Genomic DNA, 22,719 nt, shown 5'->3' on the forward strand with positions numbered 1-22,719 from the left:
TCAAGACCAGCCTGGCCAAGATGGTAAAACCCTGTCTCTACCAAAAATACAAAAATTAGTCAGGTGTGGTGGCAGGTGCCTATAATCCCAGCTACTCGGGAGGCTGAGGCAGGAGAATCGGTTTAAGTTGGCGGGCGGAGGTTGCGGTGAGCCAAGATGATACCACTTTTCTCCTGCCTGGGCAAAAGAGCAAAATTCTGTCAAAAAAAAAAAAAAAGGAAAAAAATAAAGAAAGAAAAAGAAGAGAAAAAAAATGATTCAACAGGGGTCATCTGACTGTCAACCCCAGGGATTTTATTTTGAACACCCTTTTTTTTTTTTTTTTTTTTTTTGCAGGGAGAGAGTAGGAGGAAACAACGCTGGCCAGATCAAATTATAATTTTTTCTTTTATAAAAAAAGAAACCTATAATTCTTAAGTTGAGTAGTAGACATATGACTACGTTATCATTCTTGTACATTGCACATATTAATATACAGTACTTGTCAGTGTTCAGTAATAAAAAGTTTAGAAAGCAAAATGGTAAATTATGGTATTCAGCAAATGTGGCAAAATGTTTTCACTCGTTAACAAGAGTGGTGAGTACAAGGATGTTTAACATTTTCCGTCCTTTGCATATGCTTGAAATTTTTCAAAATTTTAAAATTGAATTGGGCTTTTAAAAATTGCTGCTTTTTGATCTAAATTAATTCGGGTGACAAAGTTTAACAGAGTTGATCTGTAGAAATTATTTTCTAATTTCCAAATGGAGATAGTGTTTATCTTGAGCTCCCCTCCCATCAAAACACTGAATAACCCCTTCTTACGTGGCTATCTAAACAATTTACAACACAGGGGTAGGATTTATTTCCCACATGGGAAAATGAAGTCACAGGGAACTGGAGTCACCTTGGCTTGTCCTGCTTGAGCCACTTGACAGAGCTTAAACTTTAGCTTAAACTTTCTAGGCCACAGAACCAGAAAATCATAGGATTAAGAGGTAAATAGTAACCAGTCTTGTATCTACCTTCTCCACGGTGGTAAATGACCATGATTTATAAGTTTCTCCCCCTTAACCCTATAATCAAGACACCTTTCTGTTTTTGTTTGTTTGATTGCTTTCTGTTGTCCTTAAAAAAAAAGTCCAAGGTCCAAGGGTTTTTTGTTGTTGTTTTTTGTTTGTTTGTTTGTTTGTTTTTTTGAGAGACAATTCCAGGTATATGACATGGCTGAACTGTACCTAACATCATTATACATGAGGCTTCTCTTCAATACTAACAGCTGACAGAAAAGACAACCTTCATCAACTGTAATCAATGACACAGCAAAGAATGGGAGCTACACATTTTAATGTGTGTAGCATGAACAAAAGCATTAGAATACACCAGAGGTGTATGTATTATAGATGTTTTGGTAATTCTCACACCAAAAACAAAACCACTGAAATAGTTGATACACATGATTTCTTTGCTACATGAACTTCTTTGACAATAATTCTGTAAGATTTACAAAAATAAAAGCATCCAAAGATTCTTCTGGGGTGTGTGTGTGTGTGTGTGTGCGCGCGCGCGTGTGTGTGTGTGTGTGTGTGTTGGGGGTTGGATAGTGATCTTCACACTCTAAACATTCAGAACATGTCCTTTTAAAAAAAGAAAAGCTGGTCCTGGCATAGTGGCTTATGCACTGTGATCCCAGCATTTTGGGAGCCCGAGGCAGGTAGATAACCTGAGTGGTCAGAAGTTTGAGACCAGTCTGGCCAACAAGGTGAAACCCAGTCTCTACTAAAAACTACAGAAAGTAGCCAGGTGTGGTGATGGGTGCCTGTAGTTCCAGCTATTCAGGAGGCTGAGGCAGGAGAATTGCTTGAACCTGGGAGATGGAGGTTTCAATGAGCTGACACGGTGTCATGGCACTCCAGCCTGAGTGACAGAATGAGACTCCATCTCAAAAACAACAACAACAACAACAAAAACCAAGCTACACACAAGTCAAACTGAGGCAGAAATTAACAGTTTTGAATATCTCAAGCATTTCCATTTAGCAGTAGTGAGTTTGAGGAAGAATCAGAGCCCTCTGGTATTTCTTTTAGCTAGAAGCCTGGAGATGGCACAGTAGCAGAACTTAGCTGATGGAATTTCGTCTACATCAGGGAAAAAAAAAAACAAACTTGGAATGAATTTGTTTTTAGCCACACACAACCAATATTATTAAAATTATAATCAACCAGAGAGACCATAACAGTTCATTCCATTGGAAATCATGCAATAAATATTATATTTTTAAGCTATTCTAGCCATTTTTAATGATGGTATTTTTTAATGGCTAGAATAATATGTACTGTCTGGAAAATAGGAAAATAGGCTTTAATGTAAGTGGATTATTTTAATTAAAAAACATCTTTAATTATAAAAACAAAAATAGTTAAGGCTATAAAGGAATAATAATCACATCTTATAAAGTTAAAAATGGAGTAAATTTCTTAAATGTTTGCCATTTCACCAACTCTTTGACTACTACACTTTGACAACTATAACTGGCTGTGCCCATGTGCATGTGGCAGCTTATATTCTATTTTAAAAGTTGAGGCTCAGCCGGGCTTGGTGGCTCACACCTGTAATCCCAGCTCTTTGGGAAGCCAAGGCAGATCACCTGAGGTCAGGAGTTTGGAACTGCCTCACCAACACGGAGAAGCCCCATCTCTATTAAAAATACGAAATTAGCTAGGCGAGGTGGCTCATGCCTGTTATCCTAGCTACTTCAGAGGCTCACGGAGAAGAATCACTTGAACTCGGGAGGTGGAGGTTGCAGTGAGCCGAGTTTGCGCCACTGCACTCCAGCCTGGGCGAAAGAGTGAGATTGTCTCAAAAAAAAAAAAAAAAAGTATATATATAATAGAAAATAAACAAAGTTGAGGCTAACCCTAAAATTCTCAGTGCTAACACTTTAATTCATGCCTTATTATTATTATTTTGCCATTTACCTCACCTCTTTCAAGAGCCTCCTAATAGCTTTCTCGCTTTTGCTCATTCTTCCCCAAAACATTCATTGAATCTTCACTATGTATCAGGCATCGCAGTAGGGTCTGTTTAGGCAGACACATGGTGCCTGCTCTCAGCAAGGCTTACAATTTTCTCTCAACAAAGCTTGCTATTTACTCTCAACCTACTTCTCATACTCTGCCAGGAGGAATCTTCCTAAGGCATAGCTTTGTATATATCACACACTTGCTCAAAAACTCCCAGTGATTCCCTCCCTGCAAAACCTATGCAGTTTCTATATAGAGACTGGGAATATAAAGATAAATAGTGCATTATATCTACCCTAGAGGACTCACAGTTGACAGTGAGCCAGAATAATTAACAAATATGTGTAAGGTCAGTGCTACAATAGAGAAATATTTAGTGAAAGAAAGGAAAGAGAGTAGGAAAGCCACTCTTTTTTCTTTGAGAACTGATACTGTTCTAAGTGATAGACAAGAAAAATAATCACATAGTTCTGATTCCAATTAGAAAAAAAAAAGTCACACACACATAAACATGTATAAACATCGAAACTCCAAGCAAATATTCATTCAGTGCAAGGCCCATTGAACATTTGCAGATGAACAAGGTAAGGAAGATAAGCCCTAGTGAATAAAGTTTAGGGCACATCGGGGAAGAGAGTTTTCCCACAGGTGCATGGGTTTATGAAAGTGAGTCCTAGGCCTAAATGGAATGTTATGTTTGGAGAAAAGTCCTAAAATATCTTAATTGCCAGGCTGTAGAGACTGGAGATGTTTACACACGAAGATGCATTTTGACCTGAAGAAATATGAAGAAAGGCTCTCATCAGATAACTTCTACTGGGTAAGTACTAACTACCAAAATAGAAAATGAGATATTATTGAATAGAAAAGAAAATGGTCACACTTCAGGGACAAAGCTTGAATGGCCACAAAAAAGAACATACTGAAGGCATTGCTAAGGTAAGAGGATATGGATTTGTAGGAACTAATTGCCAAGTATATGACTTTTTCTAGCTGTAAGGCAGGGGCCAAGAAACCAAACAGGGGAAGTCCTTGGAATTTGGAGAGTGAGTCTCAGGTCACGAGGCCAGGGCTCCAGCGTGTTAGTGGGAATACCATTCATATTCTAGACTAGAAACTCCAACGGGTACATGGAGGCTAGTGAAACATTTGAGATTATTGAGATATAAAGTAGTGTCCGAGCCGGGCGTGGTGGCTCAAGCCTGTAATCCCAGCACTTTGGGAGGCCGAGGCGGGTGGATCATGAGGTCGAGAGATCGAGACTATCCTGGTCAATGTGGTGAAACCCCGTCTCTACTAAAAATACAAAAAATTAGCTGGGCATGGTGGCGCGTGCCTGTAATCCCAGCTACTCAGGAGGCTGAGGCAGGAGAATTGCCTGAACCCAGGAGGCGGAGGTTGCGGTGAGCCGAGATCGTGCCATTGCACTCCAGCCTGGGTAACAAGAGCGACACTCTGTCTCAAAAAAAAAAAAAAAAAAAAAAGAAAGTAGTGTCCGGAGGTTAAGTTAGGGGAGAAGTGAAAACTTAGGAAGCGGTACCAGCAATAGAAACTCTCTTTGTTGTATGGCCAGGTACTTGAGGAAATCAGGTTATTAGGAAAAAATATAACATGAAAATTTAAGTCACTAAGGACAATGCAAAGGATGGAATGAGGAGGTGACTATAACAGAGTAACTCAGAGTATTTTTTACATCCTGAAGGTCAATAGATGATGAAGATGGGGGGTTGTCGCATAAATAACATGTGACTTTAAAAAAAGAAACATCACTGAACAATAATTGTGGAATCAAAGTCTGATCAGGAATTTAAAAAATTAGGAAAAAAGCATCCTTCACTATAGGAGACTTCCAGAGATGCTCTCTCAATGCAGCATGCCCAGATTTTAGTCAAGGCATAGATGTTGAAGTTATAAGAGAGTTTGTTCACATGAAAAATATACCCTCAAACAACAGTGTGCCCCTCTGTTGGTGATTACTTAATCATTCCTGGTCTGCTATTTGTTTAGCATAAAATATTTGTCATCAGAAATTTATAAACAATATTGGCTGGGCCTGGTGGCTCACACCTGTAGTCCCAGCACTTTGAGAGGCCAAGACAGGCAGATCACTTGAGTCTAAGGGTTTGAGACCTGCCTGGGAAATATGGTGAAACTCATCTCTACCAAAAATACACAAATTAGCTGGGTATGGTGGCATGCATGTGTAGTTCCAGCTGCTTGGGAGGTTGAGATGAGAGAATCAGTTGAGCCCAGGAGGTGGAGGTTGCAGTGAGTGGAGATGGTGCCATTGCATTCTAGTCTGCACGACAAAGTGAGACGCTGTCTCAAAAATAAATAAATAATCAACACTATTTATATAAACACCATGCAAATGCTCAGGAGCAAATAAATCAATCACACTTTTCTCAAATTAATAAATTAACTATTAAAGAAAAATCATTCCTGTGTGAGGACCCTTGGCAATGAGTTTAAATTTTTATCATCTAAATATTCTAACTAAATTTTTAAGACATGTTTGTTCTCACAATGAGAACACATGGACACAGGGAGGGGAGCACTACACACTGGGGTCCGTTGGGGGGAAATGGGGGAGGGGCAGGGGGTGGGGAGGTGGGAAGAGATAGCATGGGGAGAAATGACAGATACAGGTGAGGGGACGGAAGGCAGCAAACCACACTGCCATGTATGTACCTATGCAACAATCTTGCATGTTCATCACATGTACCCCCAAACCTAAAATGCAATAAAAAAAAAGACATGTTTGTTCTCAGAAACACCTAGGGTCTGCAAGTGCAAATCACCTACATAATTATTCTCAGAAGTGCCAGTTCTTAAGATGGCTAAATTTTCTTTTTCGAATCCTCTCTCCACCAGTCCTCCTTTGGCCTGTCAAGCAATCACTCATCATAGTTCATTTATTTCAATATTATCAGCTTCACAGGTTTCACAGAGCTAACAGCATTCTGCTCATTGGAACTGATGATCAAAATCACCATGATTAAGGTTTTGGTTGAATCCCCTAGTGTTCAGCAGCTGAGTCCATCCTGGAGCACCCCGGTAACAGGGACGGTGAGGAATAATGTTCCTGAGACCTGCAACGTGTCTTCTTTTTCAGTCACACTCCACTGGAGAGCGATCTGCAGCCATCTTCCCATGGCAGGCAATAATTAGTACATTAGACTGCTCAGATAATAAACCAGAAACCCCATGGTTCCCTAGTTTCTTCTGTCAAGAAATAAGCTGTGAATAAAAATGAGAGGTTGGCTATGGGTCTTCCACTGCCTGGTCTCATGTTTCATGGTAATGCAGATCAGTATCAGACTCAAGTTTGCCTGGCCTTAGAGCTTCAGGCTAAAAGTGTTTTGAATTAGGGAGCATTGACTGTGAAATTATCTATTGTAAATACTCCATTTTAAAGACTAAATTAGATTACATTTCATGGCTTTAAATGAGTAGATTTAAAAATAAGTTCATATCTACAAAGTTAAGATTCTATATTGAAAGTTCTGGTCATAACAGAGGCTGCAATGATTACAGCTCTGTTCCCTTGGTCTTACAAGTGACAAGAGCCAAAGATTCATAGACCAGTAATTTTCTTCACTCTTGGCAAGAACCAAAATTAGGATATATGATTACTAAAGACACCAGAACACCTCAGAATGTTCTTGGAAGCCTGCCTTAAAAATTCAGGATATGTTGGGTACTATGATGCATTCCTGTAGTTCCAGCTACTTGGGAAGTTGAGGCAGAAGGATTGCTTGAGCCCAGGAGTTTGAGGCTGTAATACACTATGATTACAACTGTGAATAGCCACTGCCTCCAGTCTTGTTGACAGAGCAAGATCCCACCTCTAAAACAAAATAATAAATAAAATTCAGGATATTTACAGTAAAGGTTGTAGGTCATCTAAAACCTACTTGGGTTTCAAATCCTACAGACTTATCAAAAAAACAACAGATGCTGGCAAGGTTGCAGAGATATAGGAACATGCTTGTATTGTTGGTGGGAATGTAAATCGTATAACCATTGTGGAAGATGGTGTGGTGGTTCTTCAAAGACCTACAACCAGGAATGAGATCATGTCCTTTACAGGGACATAGACGAAGCTGGAATCCATTATCCCCAGCAAACTAACACAGGAACAGTGAAGCAAACGCCACATATTCTCACTCATAAGTGGGAGTTGAACAAAGAGAACACATGGACACAGAGAGAGGAACAACACACACTGGGGCCTGTCAGGGGGTGGAGTCAGAGGAGGGAGAGCATTAGGAAAAATAGCTAATGGATGCTGGGCTTATACGTGATGGGCTGATAGGTGCAGCAAACCACCATAGCATACGTTTACCTATATAACAAACCTGCACATCCTGCACAAGTATCCCATAAATAAAAATTTAAAAAGACTTATAATCAGGAATATGTTTGTATTTGAAATCAGAATATACAGAACATCTGTGCTATTTGAATAGTCTAATCCCAGTAACCCTTCTATTCACACAACCTCTACTACACAGTTAGCAGCTACTCTAGAGGAAACTAGGCAGCACAAAGCAGGAAAATTGATTCTCTAGGAAACAGAGTGAATATACAACCAAAGTGATTATCTCCCCAAAGCCCTCCTTGCCTTATTTACTGGTAACATTTTTCTTTAGAAGAGGTTTTACATTTCTAGTATCAGCTGCTACCTGAAGCTTTCCAAAAACTCTCTCCCAGGTCCAATACTCTGCTTTACCTCCGTTAGTTCTAATCTTTGTTAACAAAGCTGGGACTTATGCAAGAATTCCACAGTGAGATTGTCTTGTATTAATTGGCAAATGTCATGAGTTAGAAAGAAAAGAAACCAGGACTTGAACTTACATTTTACTCTCAGGTCCAAACTCATCCCCTTTAAATGCTAAGCCAGACTGTCTCTCAGCACTGAATATAAATGCAATGGGATTTGGGATAAGACATGAGTATGGACTTAAATGGTCAAAGAAGACTCAAGAAATAAGGTGAGACTTGAGCTGAACCCCAAAGGTGTACAGATCCAGAGAAGAGAGACTTCCAGGGAGAAAGTACAGCTACAAGAGCATGGAGCATCACGATGACAGGATGTGCTAATGACAGTGAGAAACCTGACCTTATTAGAATAAAGAAAGCCATGAATATTCAAGAAAATGTGGTTCAAGTGACAGCTTTTGAAAAACAGATTCTGAAAGACCTTGAAAGCCAAGTGTAGGGTTTGGACTCCATTGAGAAGATGTCAATCAAGGTTCATCAGCAGAGGAATAAAATAATAAAAATAGTATAGACTAATTGGGAGAGATTAATCTAGAACTAGAATGTATGGTAGATTTGAGAACTACAAGCCTGGAGACCAAGAGTGAAGAGCTCAAAGACTGTCAAGGGACTGAAAAGTCTTCTTCACTATCATGGCTTTAGGGTTTTCAAAGCAACTTACTCCTTCCTGGCTTCCTCTCGGTCTGCTGAATCCGCCACCAAAAGATTGTCTGTGACAAGAGATGCAGCTTCAGGAAATATAGCCACAATCAAATATTACCTAGGAAACCAAATATTACTAAATGCAGAATGTTACCCCACACTGAGAAATAGCTGTGAAATTTGGTTATAGCTGTGTTTATTGTTCATTAAGCTTTATATAATAGGAAAATATGCTAAAGTAATCCAAATGCAAATTAAATAAGTTAGATGTTGAGAATACATGTGGTGTGTTGAAGGGACTGGAATAAAGCCTCTAACAATACTGAGATTTTGTTTGGCTAAACTTACGTATTTTAATATATTCTTTTCGATTTCCCTGTTCTCATGAAAAATCTCAGGATTTTTCATGAGTTGGGACAACAGGATCGTGTCCACGACATGTATGTTGAACTGAAGGCCCTTTTCTAAAGCTCACCTCCCCCAACCCCCACCAGCAGCCAGGCACTGATGTGAGCTCTAACCAGATGACACACTTCAGTGCCAGCATGAAGGAGTCACATGGACATCTTAGATAGGGAGGGGAGAAAGAACACTTACTCTTAAGGATAGATAAATCTCAGATGACATCTCCCTGCCTAAATCCTTTTTTTACAGAGACAAAATCATATCCCAAATATTGAGAATTCAGGTGGAATAACGGGGCTTTCTGCCAAGCATCCACAAAAGCAGACAGATACCTCATCTGTGGCCCAGGTAGGCACATTATACCTTTACAATTACAGATATACAAGCTTTGCCAATGGACTAAAACACAACCGAAAGCTCATGTATGAGTCTGTAAGACACAAAAACAAAGGTGTTTGGATAGCAAAATCACCTCAGAACAATTCGGAGAAATCCTAAAGGTCATTTATAGTTGTTTATATTATGTATGTATGCACATGCATGCATTTATTTTCACACATATAAGCATATCTGAGTAAAATGACAGTTTTAGATTTAGTTGAGGGCTGATTTCAAAGAGCATGTTGTTAATTTACTGGGAAATAATGCCTGAAGTTAGATGCTATTGTTTCCTACCAATGCTCCTGAGAGTTGTTACAGAGAGTTTATAAGGTTGACTGAATTCTTCTGCAGAGAAAGACAAATTTTGCAATCCAGGGTGTGAAAAAAATCAAGGGAATTTCGTGTTTTACATTTTCAGCATATAATGTGTCCAACTTCCTTAATTATATAGTACTGATTTTGGTCAACATAAAACTCTGAGGCAATTGATGACTGACGATAAAATTCTACTGTCTCACTCGATCTCTAGAGTACTAGACTGTTACAAGAAATCTCATCTTGTGAAATAAACCACAACATCACTTTGGAAGTGAGTGCCACAGAAGACACTGAGACCAAGGGGCTCTTTTCCCATACCGTACTATAGCGGTCTATTACCTACAACCACAACCCACTGTAAAACCATCTTCCTTTTATATTAAGTGTATATATGAATGATTGCTCAGAAATGGCAAAGCTTTCTTTGAGAAAGGAGAAGGGCAAGAGTGAAAAGAAATGGAAACATCTTGACATTTTCATTTTTTATCTGAAGAAGGAAATTGCATACTGGGACACTCATTATAATTCCCATATGCCTAAAAGAATTTCTTCTGGCAAGAAAATACCTAGTCCTAGTAAAACTGTTAGTGTTCTTATCATGAAAAGAACGCTAAGATCTCTGCACAACTCAGATGCTGAATATTTGCAAGGCTCAGTCATTCAATCAACAAATATATTTTGAATGTCTGTTATGTGCCTGACACCAGGCATATTCTAAAACAAGTTCATATTAACATTTGATAACATTATGAATGTTTTCTTCCTACTGCCTTATACTTTTATGTGTTTTCCACATTTTCAACAGTGAGTTTTATAATTTTCATATTAAAAAAACTCAGTTAAAACAAAGGTATTAATAATGCAAAGTTCCTTCATTTCTTCTGTAGTAATGCAGCAAAATTCTAAATGCAGACCCGTGCCTCGCGATCAAAATAAGGACAGTCAATGGCTAAAACACCACAAGGTATAGAAATACCTCCAGTTTTCTGAAGTCTCCAAATTCTGTTTGAAAACATTTGTTAATTTCATTTTGCAAAGAGACATGAATCAGTGGGCAAAGATCCACAAGAAAGGAGTAAGTGAGTAAATAAATCATAATTCTAAGTAAAGAAAATAATAAGAACCAGCTGGGTGCGGTGGCTCATGCCTTTAATCCCAGTACTTTGGGAGGACAAGGTGGGTGGATTACTTCAGGTCAGGAGTTCGAGACCAGCCTGGCCAACAGGCTGGTCTTTTTTTTTCTCTACTAGAAAAAAAAAATAGCTGCACAGGGTAACTGGTGTCCATAATCCCAGCTATTCAGGAGGGTGAGGCAAGAGAATTGCTTGAACTTGTTAGGCAGATGTTGCAGTGAGCCAAGATGATGCCACTGCACTCCAGTCTGGGGGACAGAGAAAGACTCCTGCTCATATATATATATATATATATATATATATATATATATATAAATGTAGACCTCCTAACAGAAACTCAAAGTAAGAAATGCTTGATAGAGACATATTTGCAAGTCTTTAGTTTTGCGCAGCTTTTTGCAACATTTTCTTTGGTTAAGAAGGTTCTTTGACTGCAAAAGGACTATCACTGGAGTTGAAGGCTTTTCCCTGAAATAAATGAATAAATAAAACAGTTGTAGAATATTCCATACTGCCAGATCACTCTGAGACTGATGTAAAGCCTCAGAAAACCTTTATAATTTGTGCCTTGAAGCACAACCCATTATGTGTTATGTCTTCCCTCGCTACCTTCCCTCTAATCTCTCAGTGCAAAGGTGAAGTCAGGTAAAAAAGAAATAGGTTGGGATCAATTTTCACCCTAAATGAAATAACAAAGACTGGAACTGCAATTGACCTGATATAACCAGGAAAATGACAGCACATGAAACAATGGCTGGTAAGGCACTAGACATCAGGCAAAGAAGGGCAGTGGTTTTTGAAACAGAGAAGATAAACTAAGTGAGATTTAAGACTGTCCCAGCTTACTGCCTGGAGAGAATTTCTGCACCATGGAGCATGCCAGAAGATTCCAGATTGAATCCAGCCAACTCCTGCAGTTACGCAGATGGAGCTGAGACTCAGGAGAGACTCTCAGCTAGCTAGAATGCAGAGCCGACATGGAGCTGGAGAAAACAGACCTAAAAGATTACATATCGTATGATCCATTCAAATATATTCCAGAAGACATAAAAATAATGAATGCTGATACAAATTCAAACAGCAATGACCTTAAAGAGAAGGACTAAGTGGAAGAAGGGGAACAAGAAAAGTTTCTGGGAAGATGAACTATGATTTATCTTAACTGGGGTGTTGATTACATGGCTATGAGCATTTGTGATCATGCACATAAGATCTATGCATTTTGCTGGATGTAAATTTTACCACCTTCAAAAAATGATCTCTTCCCTCCCTGAAAAGCAAGTAAAGGAGAAAAATGAAGGAGGAGAACAAAATTACATTTATTATTTCTAATTTACAAGACAAGGTAAAGTAGTTTAGATCTTTTTTGTGCCTTTAGATGTGGAAATAACTATAGGAAATCATGTCTATATTGAAAAATGTATTGACATTTCACTTGTTTGTAACTAACATGGTAATATAAAGGTTGTCTTTTGTGAACCAATAGGCTCTAAGTGGATTATTGCCATCACCATAAGTAAGTAACTAGCTAAGCATACCAGAAATGAATGGGCTATAACTAAACACAGCAGTAAAAATGGTCTACAAATATAGCATGTAGAAGATGGCTGAAATGAAATTACTGAGGCCACAAACTCCAACAACTTAGGATAATCCCAGATAAGCTATATGTCCTTCAATTATGGAGACTGTTTTTCCTTGATCCATAGGACCAAGTGTCTCCTGGGGTTTGTAGAAACCAACGTAACACCTCTGAGGTCCCGCTTATTTTCAGGGACGGCTATGAAAATCAAAGCTGCAAGTAGTCCTGGCTCTTGCTGAATCGGTTTAGTATTGCACGAATAATAATATCAGCCCTGGTATAGCCTGAGGATACTCCAAATCATCCCTTCTTAAGACTGGAGGAACCTAAAAGCAAGTGTGATTCCCATGGGCAACAAGCTAAAACCCACATGTATAGAACCGTTCCTGAGAGTACCACTAGTTTCATCCTGCTCTTAGAAGACCCTGGATTTCATTGCTGTCTTCTGACTTTCCTTTGGCTACATGGAATATCTGTGGATCCGAGAATAAAACCAGATGCAGAGAAATAACCTTGGGCATTTCCTTTGGTGCTACCACTCCTGACTTCTTTTTGTGTCTGTCTCACCTTCTGAGTCCTGCCTATGACAGAACTATGCTGCCCCTTGGTGCACCTGACTTCTCTGGACTCAGCCTCTTGCCTGCTTAGATGTAGCAAACTTGCAAAATGCCACTTGTTTGATGGAACTTCTGATCTTGTTCCTTGAGCAAATCAGTCCTACTTTAAATGTCCTTATTTAAAGTGAATAAAATGTGAAAAATATAGCATCCCCCCAAAAGAACAATGCAGACACTAGAAATTAAGTATTATTGATGCTAACACAAGCAGGTAAGCTCTGTGGCTAATGTGAATCTAAATCCCTATGACTTCAGACGAATTTTCATCCAGAAACTTTCCTTGAGGCATTAAGAAGACATTGGTAGTCAAGAGTCCAGACTTTGCAGTCAGGCAAATGTTACTCTGAATCTTTGTTCTCCAACTTAATAGTTTTGTCACCTTAAGCAAATCACTTGACTTTTCTGTCTCAGTTCTCTCATCTACAAAACTGGCATCACAATAGTATTTTAGGGCCACGGGGTTTAAATGACAATGAATTCAGAACATTGGAGCACACTGTTAAGGGGTTAAAAACAAGGTGACTGTATAAAAGAGGCATTCAAGGTTTAAAAAAAATGAAACTGAATATAAATTAATAAAAATTATCCAAAACTTAGGGCAAAATTTAGGGGGAAAAATTGTGTGTCTTTTCAACATCATATAAGGACATTGTTTAACAGGCCCACCCAAGAAACATTCAGCTCTGTGGGAGAAGTACCTGTGGCTGGTACTGACGCTGTTAGCAGGAGCCCAGGGTACAGAAGATGACCTCTGAACCTGTATATTTTTGTTCAGCACAGATGTACACCTTCAGTAGAAAAGGTAACACCAAAGGTGAAGAGATTTTTGCTTTGTATGACATTTACCAGTTTTAAATCTAACCTAAATTTGTATTTTAATATTCTTAAGGTCTATAAATATCCAGTTCTTCAAATAGTCTTCCGTCATCTTGTTTACACTGTTTCCATCTTGTTGATTCTCTTGTTATGGAGTTAAACAAATTTGACACACATTCGGTCTATTATTGCATGAGTGTTTTGTTTCTAACTTTATGATAATTATATTTGTATGAGTCACATTTTTAACTTTTTGAAAATGATATCGAAGAGTAGCCAACAGTTCGGTAGGGCCATGATGTGCCATATCCTAAACTCCACAGTTACACATTCAAGTTATTATTATTCAATTTATGTTTGTTAAATTTATTCTGATAAGATAGGACCTGTATCTGTGTTTTAGAAGCACAATACTTATCATATCCAAGTTAACATACATACTAAGGGACAGAGTTAATATATGAACATGGGCTACTCCATTATACATTAGTGGTCTTGTCCACCGTGCTATATGATATACATTGGGATTGAAATAAAAAAACCAAACATCAGAAGATGTAGGTCAATAGAGAATGAAAACATAAATAGTTGGGAGTATGGGCAAGATACTCTAATTCTATAATGGCTAAAGATATTATAATTCTAAATGGCCTCATCTGAGTGTTAAGAAGGCACACCTGAAATGTTCAGAATTCCACAATAGGACACCATTCATAGCCAAAAACACAATTTCCCTTTTCCAGTTTATGTTTTTATGCCATTTGATTGTCTGTGAAGACATGCTCACATGGAATTAAGCACTCTAATATTAGTATAAACGTTAAACTGTTATTTCTAACAGTGACTAAGTAGTAGCAAATCTAATAAGAATGTCAACTTTTATGTCAGACAAACCTGGGATCAAATCCTCAATCAGCTATATTCTAATGGTGTGATCTCAGTTTTGATATAATTAAAATTAGGAATATCACACTATAATATTTTCTTAAGAATCTGGGGATGATTAAAGGGATAATATCCTTATAAAAGTCCTAGTAGATCTCTCTACTAGGACTTTTATAAGGATATAAAAGTCCTAGTAGAGTGTCAGGACCACGATAAAAACTTAACAGCTGTCAAATATTATAATTATCTACAATAAAAACTACCACTAATCCTATTTACCAAGTACCTGTTACACTCCTTATGCTATACCAAAGCTTCAGGAAGCTAATGAACAATTCAACTTCACAGATAGAAAGATTCAGGACTGGCATTTAATGCAGTTTGATTCTAGAACCAATTAAATTAATGACTATGTCTTGATGTCTTTTATCACTTGGTAAGTTACACACATTACAAATCAGCCTTATAAAAACTGGTTTCTTTATAAATAAATTTTCAAGATTGATCTCCACAAATGATTCAGTGAAATAAACCAGGATTTGAACCCTATGAGGCCTACATTTAGGACCCAGCAATGATTTTAACATAGGGGAGTTTCTCCCCAGGAGCTGGCACTGTAACACGCATTCTACGGAAGGAAGTTAGAAAATCTAATATTTCTATTTTTTTTTTTTGTATTTTGAAAAATGCATAGCATACAGTGTTAAACCAAACAAAGCAGAGTAAAAATGTCAAACAGAATGTGATCTTAACCATGCCAATGCTTAGAATAAAGACTGGAAGGAAATACTCAGAATGTCAACAGTGGCTGCAGCATATTTCTCCCTACTTGCCTGCTGGAATGCTACCTTTTCTTTCCAACCCTCTTCCATACCATATTTGCTTTGAATGTACTTATACATTTTTCAAAGTGGTCAGATGTGGTGGCTCACATCTGTAATACCAGCACTTTGGGAGGCCGAGGCAGGTGGATCACAAGGTCAGGAGTTCCAGATCAGCCTGGTCAACATAGTGAAACCCTGCCTGTACTAAAAAAATATACAAAAATTCGCCAGACATGGTAGCACGTGCCCCTGTAATCCTAACTACTCAGGAGGCTGAGGCAAGAGAATCCCTTGAACCTAGGAGGCAGAGGGTGCAGTGAGCTGAGATCATGCCATTGCACTACAGCCTGGGCAATAGAGAGAGAGACTATGTCTCAGGAAGAAAAAAAAAAAAAATCAGTGAAAACTGTCCTAAAAGCAGCTGTCCTTCACAGAGTCTCAACCCTGGGGACTTTACAACTCCTCACAATACACCATTCGTGCTTCTACTGAAGCACCTTCATATGAAACACCTTCTAGTCTTTCCCCATTAGACTAGAAGGTCTTTGAGAACAAAACTCTATGTTACTCATGATTATATTTGCAAATAAGAAATGTTTGGTGAGTGAATGAATAAATAACGATAAAGTCCATTCTAAGTAGCAAACAATTGTCTTACAAGTGAACTTCTCACATATGCCCTATTTGCTGGACAGGCAGAATCTGAAAAAAAGTGGGGAAATGAACACATAACCAAAAACATGAATGTGCTATACTCTGATATCCTTAAAAATTACTGCTATACTGACAGGTCTAGAACAACATAGGCTTATAACCACACAGATTCTTAACCTAATGTGTGTGTATCTATACGAACCCAAGAGACAGTACACACGTCTGTCCCTTTGTTTGCATGCTAAGTAATGCATACATTGCTTATTTTTTCTGAAGCTTGAGTGGGAAATGTGTTTTTAACATATTTAATCAATACGCTAACCTACATTAAAAACATAAATAAACTCACACAACAAATAAAAAGCAAAAGGTCAATCAATAGCCAACACTGCAGCTTAACAGCCACTCCTGCAGAAAACTGTCTGAAAAAGGCGCTTTAAACTCCACTATCTGCACGATCCACAGCTGCTTGCTATTGATTTGTTGCAAGCAAAGAACATCTATTATAACATGCCAGTGTGAACCTAGCAATTTCTCCAACGGGCAGTCCACAATGTGTGACTAGCAGTGTAGCACAAGGTTGCTGGCTCCTAAGGGTAGGCTGAGGACCCATGTCCATTCCCTTTGCTTCACCCCACAAAGCCATGATGAGCACCCACTTCCTAAACTCAGACTTGATGTGTGTTAAGGACTTGTGTGCCAAACACAGTCCTATATGTGCTTCTTCAGGGCACAAGAAGCAATAACCAGACCCCCAAATTATATACCATTCAATTGTCATGTACATGATAAAAGGCAACAATGTTGTTAAGGTTAGGTATGAGATGTTTAAAACTGCTATTTTCATAAAGTCCATAAAAATGACAACCCTTTTGTACATGTGCAGGTGCGTGTAGGAGGGTTCTATTCTACACAACATTTTTTGATGTTGTGTAAGAGAGAAGCACTCAACAGCAGGCTGACGATGACAGTGGCATGAGCACACAAGACGGGAAGGAGATTCTGGATTTGCCTGGGTGCTGCAATGGCTGCAACATGCTAGAATTTCCCAGGCTCTCAGTCCTGATTTAAAATACTAATAAGAACCCAATTTCAAAAAAGAATATCCCTATAAGGACATTTATAAGGTTCCATTTATTTTGCTGTTCCTAAAATGTAGCCCAAGACAGCTTTCATTAAGTTGATTTTTCAGGTGGTGCTCACCCTCTGAATAGCCAACTCCTTCAATTATAAATGTGTCACAAGAACTCAAGATTATCTTGGAGGATGTAACTTATGTGTTCTCCCATAGATCATACTGATTTCTACATTAACTCAAAATTTCTTCTGGGATGATTAGATTGCAGAATCAAAACAGCCCTAAAAGTCAATGTAAAAGAAAATCCCCATGAGTTTACCATTACATAAAATTGTAGAAGGTCATATCTAAAACTATGTAAGACAATTAGCAAATCAATTACACCTGAGTTTCCAATCAGAGAATTTTTGTTTCCTATCCCCATACGAGTCACTCTTATACAAGACAATCAGCTCTAAAGAATATCGGCTTTGCATAGCTATAACATTGAAACTGAAATTCACCCCACTGCCTCCATCAACCCACCAGACTCTCACAAAGAATAAATAAATAAAGTAAAAAATCCAAGCTTGGCCTATTCACACTAGCTGAGACTAAGTTTTAAAATGTATGCTCTACTTACAGAGGAAACATCTAGGTAACAGCACATTAAAATTGTCAGATAAACATATTTGGTAAATAGGCAAGAAAAACACAAAGGTCATAAGTAAAAGAACCAATGCTAAAAAAAGGAATACCCTAAAATGCAGACATTTTTAGAGCCTTAGGAGTCATGCCTAGATATAATTAACTATGTTACACATGATGAATTAAGTAACTTATTTTGGAAAATGTAAGACCTAGCTATTTCCCTGTTGAATAAATTTCAGTCTTTGGATATGCAGTAATAAACTGAGGTGTTTTCATGTTCATTAATTGAGGATCAATCTGTTGCCCTGAGAAACAGCTCCTGGAAAATGAGATATCCATAACCTTTCTTTTCCCCTACAAAATGCTTTTTGCAATTAAATTTCATCTCTAACCTATTTGCATGTCCTATGATAACATTTAAAAGGATACAATTTATTTGAGATATATGCAACATTCTATAGAACATTCTCTTTGCAGGAATTAATTAGGTAAAGACCAGGTTTCCTTGATGGCATTCTACTTTTAATGTCGTGACCCATTTCTGTTATTTAGGTCAAAGGCAGGCCATTTGTTGCAGGCATGTTACCAAAGCAATTGCTAATGACCTCAGTGCTCTTCCATATAAGACCCACTCTCTGGTTTCCTCTATATTCCTTCACATTATCATTCTTCCTTCTCCATGAACTTATCTCTTCTTTCTTTGTAATTTTCCCCACTGCTTTTGCTGACGATAAGCATGAACCTATTCAAGTCTGCTGGTGACAATGAAGATTAACACTTGACTCCTGATACAGGCTACAGCCCCAAAAACTTATCAACAAAGGTAAGTACACAGAATATCATATAGGTAACTTCATTTTGAAGATGTTTGTTAAAGAAATAGCAAATCATAACTCGAAAGGTCAAGGCTGATATAGAAAATAATACCCTATGATTTTTGAGCTGTTTTTTCTAGGTAGAACATACTGGCTTTGACTCTAGTTCCAAAAGAGAAGGTCTTCCAAATACCTTGAATATCAATTATTGGAAACAGAAACACTAATGTAATAATTTTAAGCAACCTACCATTCTGCTATATTTGGTTGGGTTTCATTAAAAGTTTATCATCAAACTTTACAGTCACATCCTATATGTCTTAACTCTATATTTATCACATTCCACAATTAAGATGTATAATTCATCATTTCTGTATGTCTATCCAATCACAGAAGCCTCTGTCCAATCTCCAGGTGGGGGACTAGGCAAGTAGGTTCTGTTAGAAATTCAGGTTCCCAAGTTCACTACAACAAAAAGGTACAACTGCATTGTTACAGAATAAAAGTCAAAATGTATGGCCAGGCACGGTGGCTCACACCTGTAATCCCAGCACTTTGGGAGGCCGAGGCAGGTGGATCATGAGGTTAGGAGATTAAGACCATCCTGGCCAACATGGTGAAACCCCATCTCTATTTAAAAATAAAAATTAAAAAACTAGTTGGATGTAGTGGTGCACGCTTGTAATCCCAGCTACTTGGGAGGCTGAAGCAGGAGACTCACTTGAACCAGGGAATCAGAGGTTGTGTGAGCCGAGACTGCACCACTGCACTCCAGCCTCGTGACAGAGACTCCATCTCAACAACAACAAAAAATGTCTTGCCTTCAACCTAGATTTGTTAGAAATATTTTTGAACTACGAGACGCTCTTGTCACAAAGGAAAGCTGTAATTTTTCCAATTTAAGTGCCAGTGCTTCATTATATCCCAACAAATTGCCCAAGTCAGACAATGTGATACTCCCCATCTCTGACTGAGACACAATCTGCTCTTGATAAAACCGCAGAAAGCTAGAAAGAATCCATCCTGATTTTTGCCAGAAAATAATGCCTGGCACTCGGTGACAGGCAGGAACTTGTCAAAGATAGAAAAAAGACATACATACCTTCTGAAGATCGTGCATATTCACCACAGTTAGGAAAACTTACCTTTATACCTTTTCTGTGTAGAGAGTCTCTTCCTGACCATTTTCTACCCAGAGTGGGATGTATGTGTGACAAGAAATAAACTTGTGAGGATAAAGAAGCATTATGCCACCATTTAGAGAAAAAAAAGCCTTTCTAGCGAGTGCTATACAGACAAATTGGAGGAAAAATAAATAGCATGTACTACAATTTCTCAGGTTCTCTTGCTGGGTTTATAACTACCTGTTTCAGAGTGAAACACTATTTCCAAATCATAAATATGGAAACATGACTTTCAGTAATACCAAAAGACTTGATAAGAGCAATCTTAGGCCCAAACTTTCTGCAGACATCGTATTCACATGACAGAGACAGAGGCATATGCTTATGTAATTAGATGAATGGGTATTACATAACTCTCTCTATATATTGCCAACTTCTCCACTTGTTTCTCCTCCATGTACTTAAGAGAATGAAAGAGCATATGGAGACAAAGTGACTGAGAAAAATGGGAAAAAGAACAACAGACAACTGTACACACATAAAAAGTTGAGAAATAAGAAAGCAAGAAAAACCACATAGACCTGAGGGGGCGGAGCATTGTAATTGGCATCTGCTTTCACGTAACCATTTCTCAGATAATGTCACGCATCATTTTTCCAAAACCAAGATGTCAAATTAGTCTGGATTATAAAACAAAGGCTGCACTTAGAAAGGTTAGCAGGACCCACTAAGTCAGGGATTTTCAACAAATCTCTTTGCCACAGGTATTCAGAAATTTCAAGTGCATGTTCATCTTTGCTATGGCCACATCAAGAAAATAACATGAGAACAAAGTAGAGACACAGGTTACAGATGCCCACAGCATTGAAATGTCTCCACCATCCGTGCTAGAATCGTCTTCATGAAGTCAGTCCTATATTAGAACTAAATCCATGAGCCAGAAGCATCATGAGTGGACACAATTAACAATCACAAGACTCTTGAAAACCAAAAATACAATACATACATATAAGATATACTCACAAAAATAGGAAATACACACACACACACACACACACACACACACACACATATGTACACAATACATACAGAATAGCTATGTGTATATAAACCAACCAGAGATCAATACATTTAGTAAGAGAGAATTTCTGCCCTGTACCTGAAATATGCCCAAGAATGTTTAAGCTTTGCTAATTGTAAAAAAATAATCTCTTGAATGTCTTTGTCATTTGCAAGGCCTAAGAAATTCAGAGAACTCAAACTTTTTGAGAAAGCAGCTATCCCCTTTAAATATCCTCAAAATTCTAGGCCATGCAACACAAGAGCGTCTCAAAATTATTAACCAATTTGAAGTTAAATTCAGTAAGATAAGGTCATTTAATTCATGAAGAACTGAACCCATTACCACAAAAATATTGCCTGAATTGGTTTTGCTGCTGTTGTTACTATTTCTCAGTTGCCATTCTAATCTAAATAAAAAACATGGGAAGTAAGCAAGTGGGAGAATATTCAGTGTTGTTAAGCAAGACACATCTCCTCGCTCTTCTCGTAAGAGCACCAGTCATTTATTTTCCAAGTTCCTGGAGGAGAGAATTACTTATGAATCTTTCAGAAGAGCCATCCTTTTATATATTGTCCCTTAAGAGTCTCCAAATCTCCAAACATCTTGACACAGTTCCAGTATGAAAGGTTGTTGTACTTACGGTCATTGCACTGGTTTCCAGAATAAGAGGTCATAGAACAATCACAGGTGAAGCCCTCCCATTGTTGCATGCAGACCCCCTGGTTGGCACACGAATCTTCCTGGCAGGTGGTACTGGGTCCTAGCAATGCACAAGAAGAGGGGGGAAAAAGAATAAGAGAGAGAAGAAACATTAAAAATTAGTCAAAGAAATCACCTGAATTTACTATTCTCATGCCCCCAAACATTCAAAGACACATCACCAAAATTGTCAACTCAATCTCATGCAACAAAAAGTCAGTATATACAAAAGATGACAGAAATACACACTTAGCCACAAACTATCAACAGTTACACACAGAAGGGAGAGGGCTGAACACACTGTTCTCCTTTGGGCTGACTTTGCAAAAAAGCTTCATCTTTACCATTCAACTAGAAAGATATCTCATTTGGGTTATAGTCTTTTTTAATGTAGAATGCTAATGCAAAACAAAAATCATTCCCATGATGCTTATAAATTAAGGTACAATGTTTTTTTAATCCTGAAACCAAAAGTCCCTATGTCTACTTTGTGACATAAAAGATGTTTAATGACATTGATAATAATTAAGAGAAGGAAGAGAATGAGAAGGAGGATTTAGCAACCAACATGGATTGATGTTTTGTGGGAGACAGTACTGGGTACTAAGCAATGTGTTTACAGTACCTCACTGAGCTCTCCAGGTACTCTAAGCGGTAAGTAATTACGATTACCTCCACTTTACAGATTTTAAGACACTGAGCTCAAAAAGGCACAATAATTTACTCAAGGTCACACATTTGGTAATTGAAGGATGCTGATGTCCAGCTTATGTAAACCAACTCTAAGACCCATGCTCTTGAGTATACCAGTGGTTCCCAGTGTGTAGTTCTCAGACCACCACCAAGTGGGAATGTGTCAGAAATGCAAGTGCTTGGGGCTTACCCCAGACCCACTGAATTAGAAATTTTGGGGGGAGGCATAAACCTGTTTTATAGGACATTCTAATGCAGTCTGAAGTTTGAGAGCCATTGCACTGCAGCACACTGCTGCTCTGGGTAGCCTAAAAATGGATTCTCTTAAATGAAGTGTGCACGCACAGGAGCATACGAAAGAGAGTCATTTGTGCTACAGAAAGAAAATATTAGACATTGTGTTTATTTTAATTAATTCTAAATTATTTCTATTTCTGTGTGTCTCTCATATGCTAATAATATATAAGAATAATAGTCATGTCTATAACATAAATAAGTCTACCCATTTTGAAGGTATTCTCAAAATCTTTTACTCATATGAGAGGGAATTAAACATTTTTTGGATGATCTCT

General features: G+C 38.1%; 1 protein-coding gene across 31 annotated transcripts in view; it reads right to left on the reverse strand.

Annotated features, from left to right (window-relative positions):
- NRXN3 (neurexin 3) overlaps nt 1-22,719 on the reverse strand; it is a 1,684,741-nt gene that overhangs the window by 836,325 nt on the left and 825,697 nt on the right. For all 31 annotated transcript variants that reach the window (XM_074392932.1, XM_074392912.1, XM_074392931.1 and 28 more), the window contains one exon: nt 21,396-21,515. In XM_074392932.1, the coding sequence (XP_074249033.1) occupies nt 21,396-21,515 (120 nt within the window). The remainder of the gene's footprint in view (nt 1-21,395; nt 21,516-22,719) is intronic.

This window comes from Saimiri boliviensis, chromosome 2, assembly GCF_048565385.1.
Source record: "Saimiri boliviensis isolate mSaiBol1 chromosome 2, mSaiBol1.pri, whole genome shotgun sequence".
Lineage (NCBI taxonomy): Eukaryota > Metazoa > Chordata > Mammalia > Primates > Cebidae > Saimiri > Saimiri boliviensis.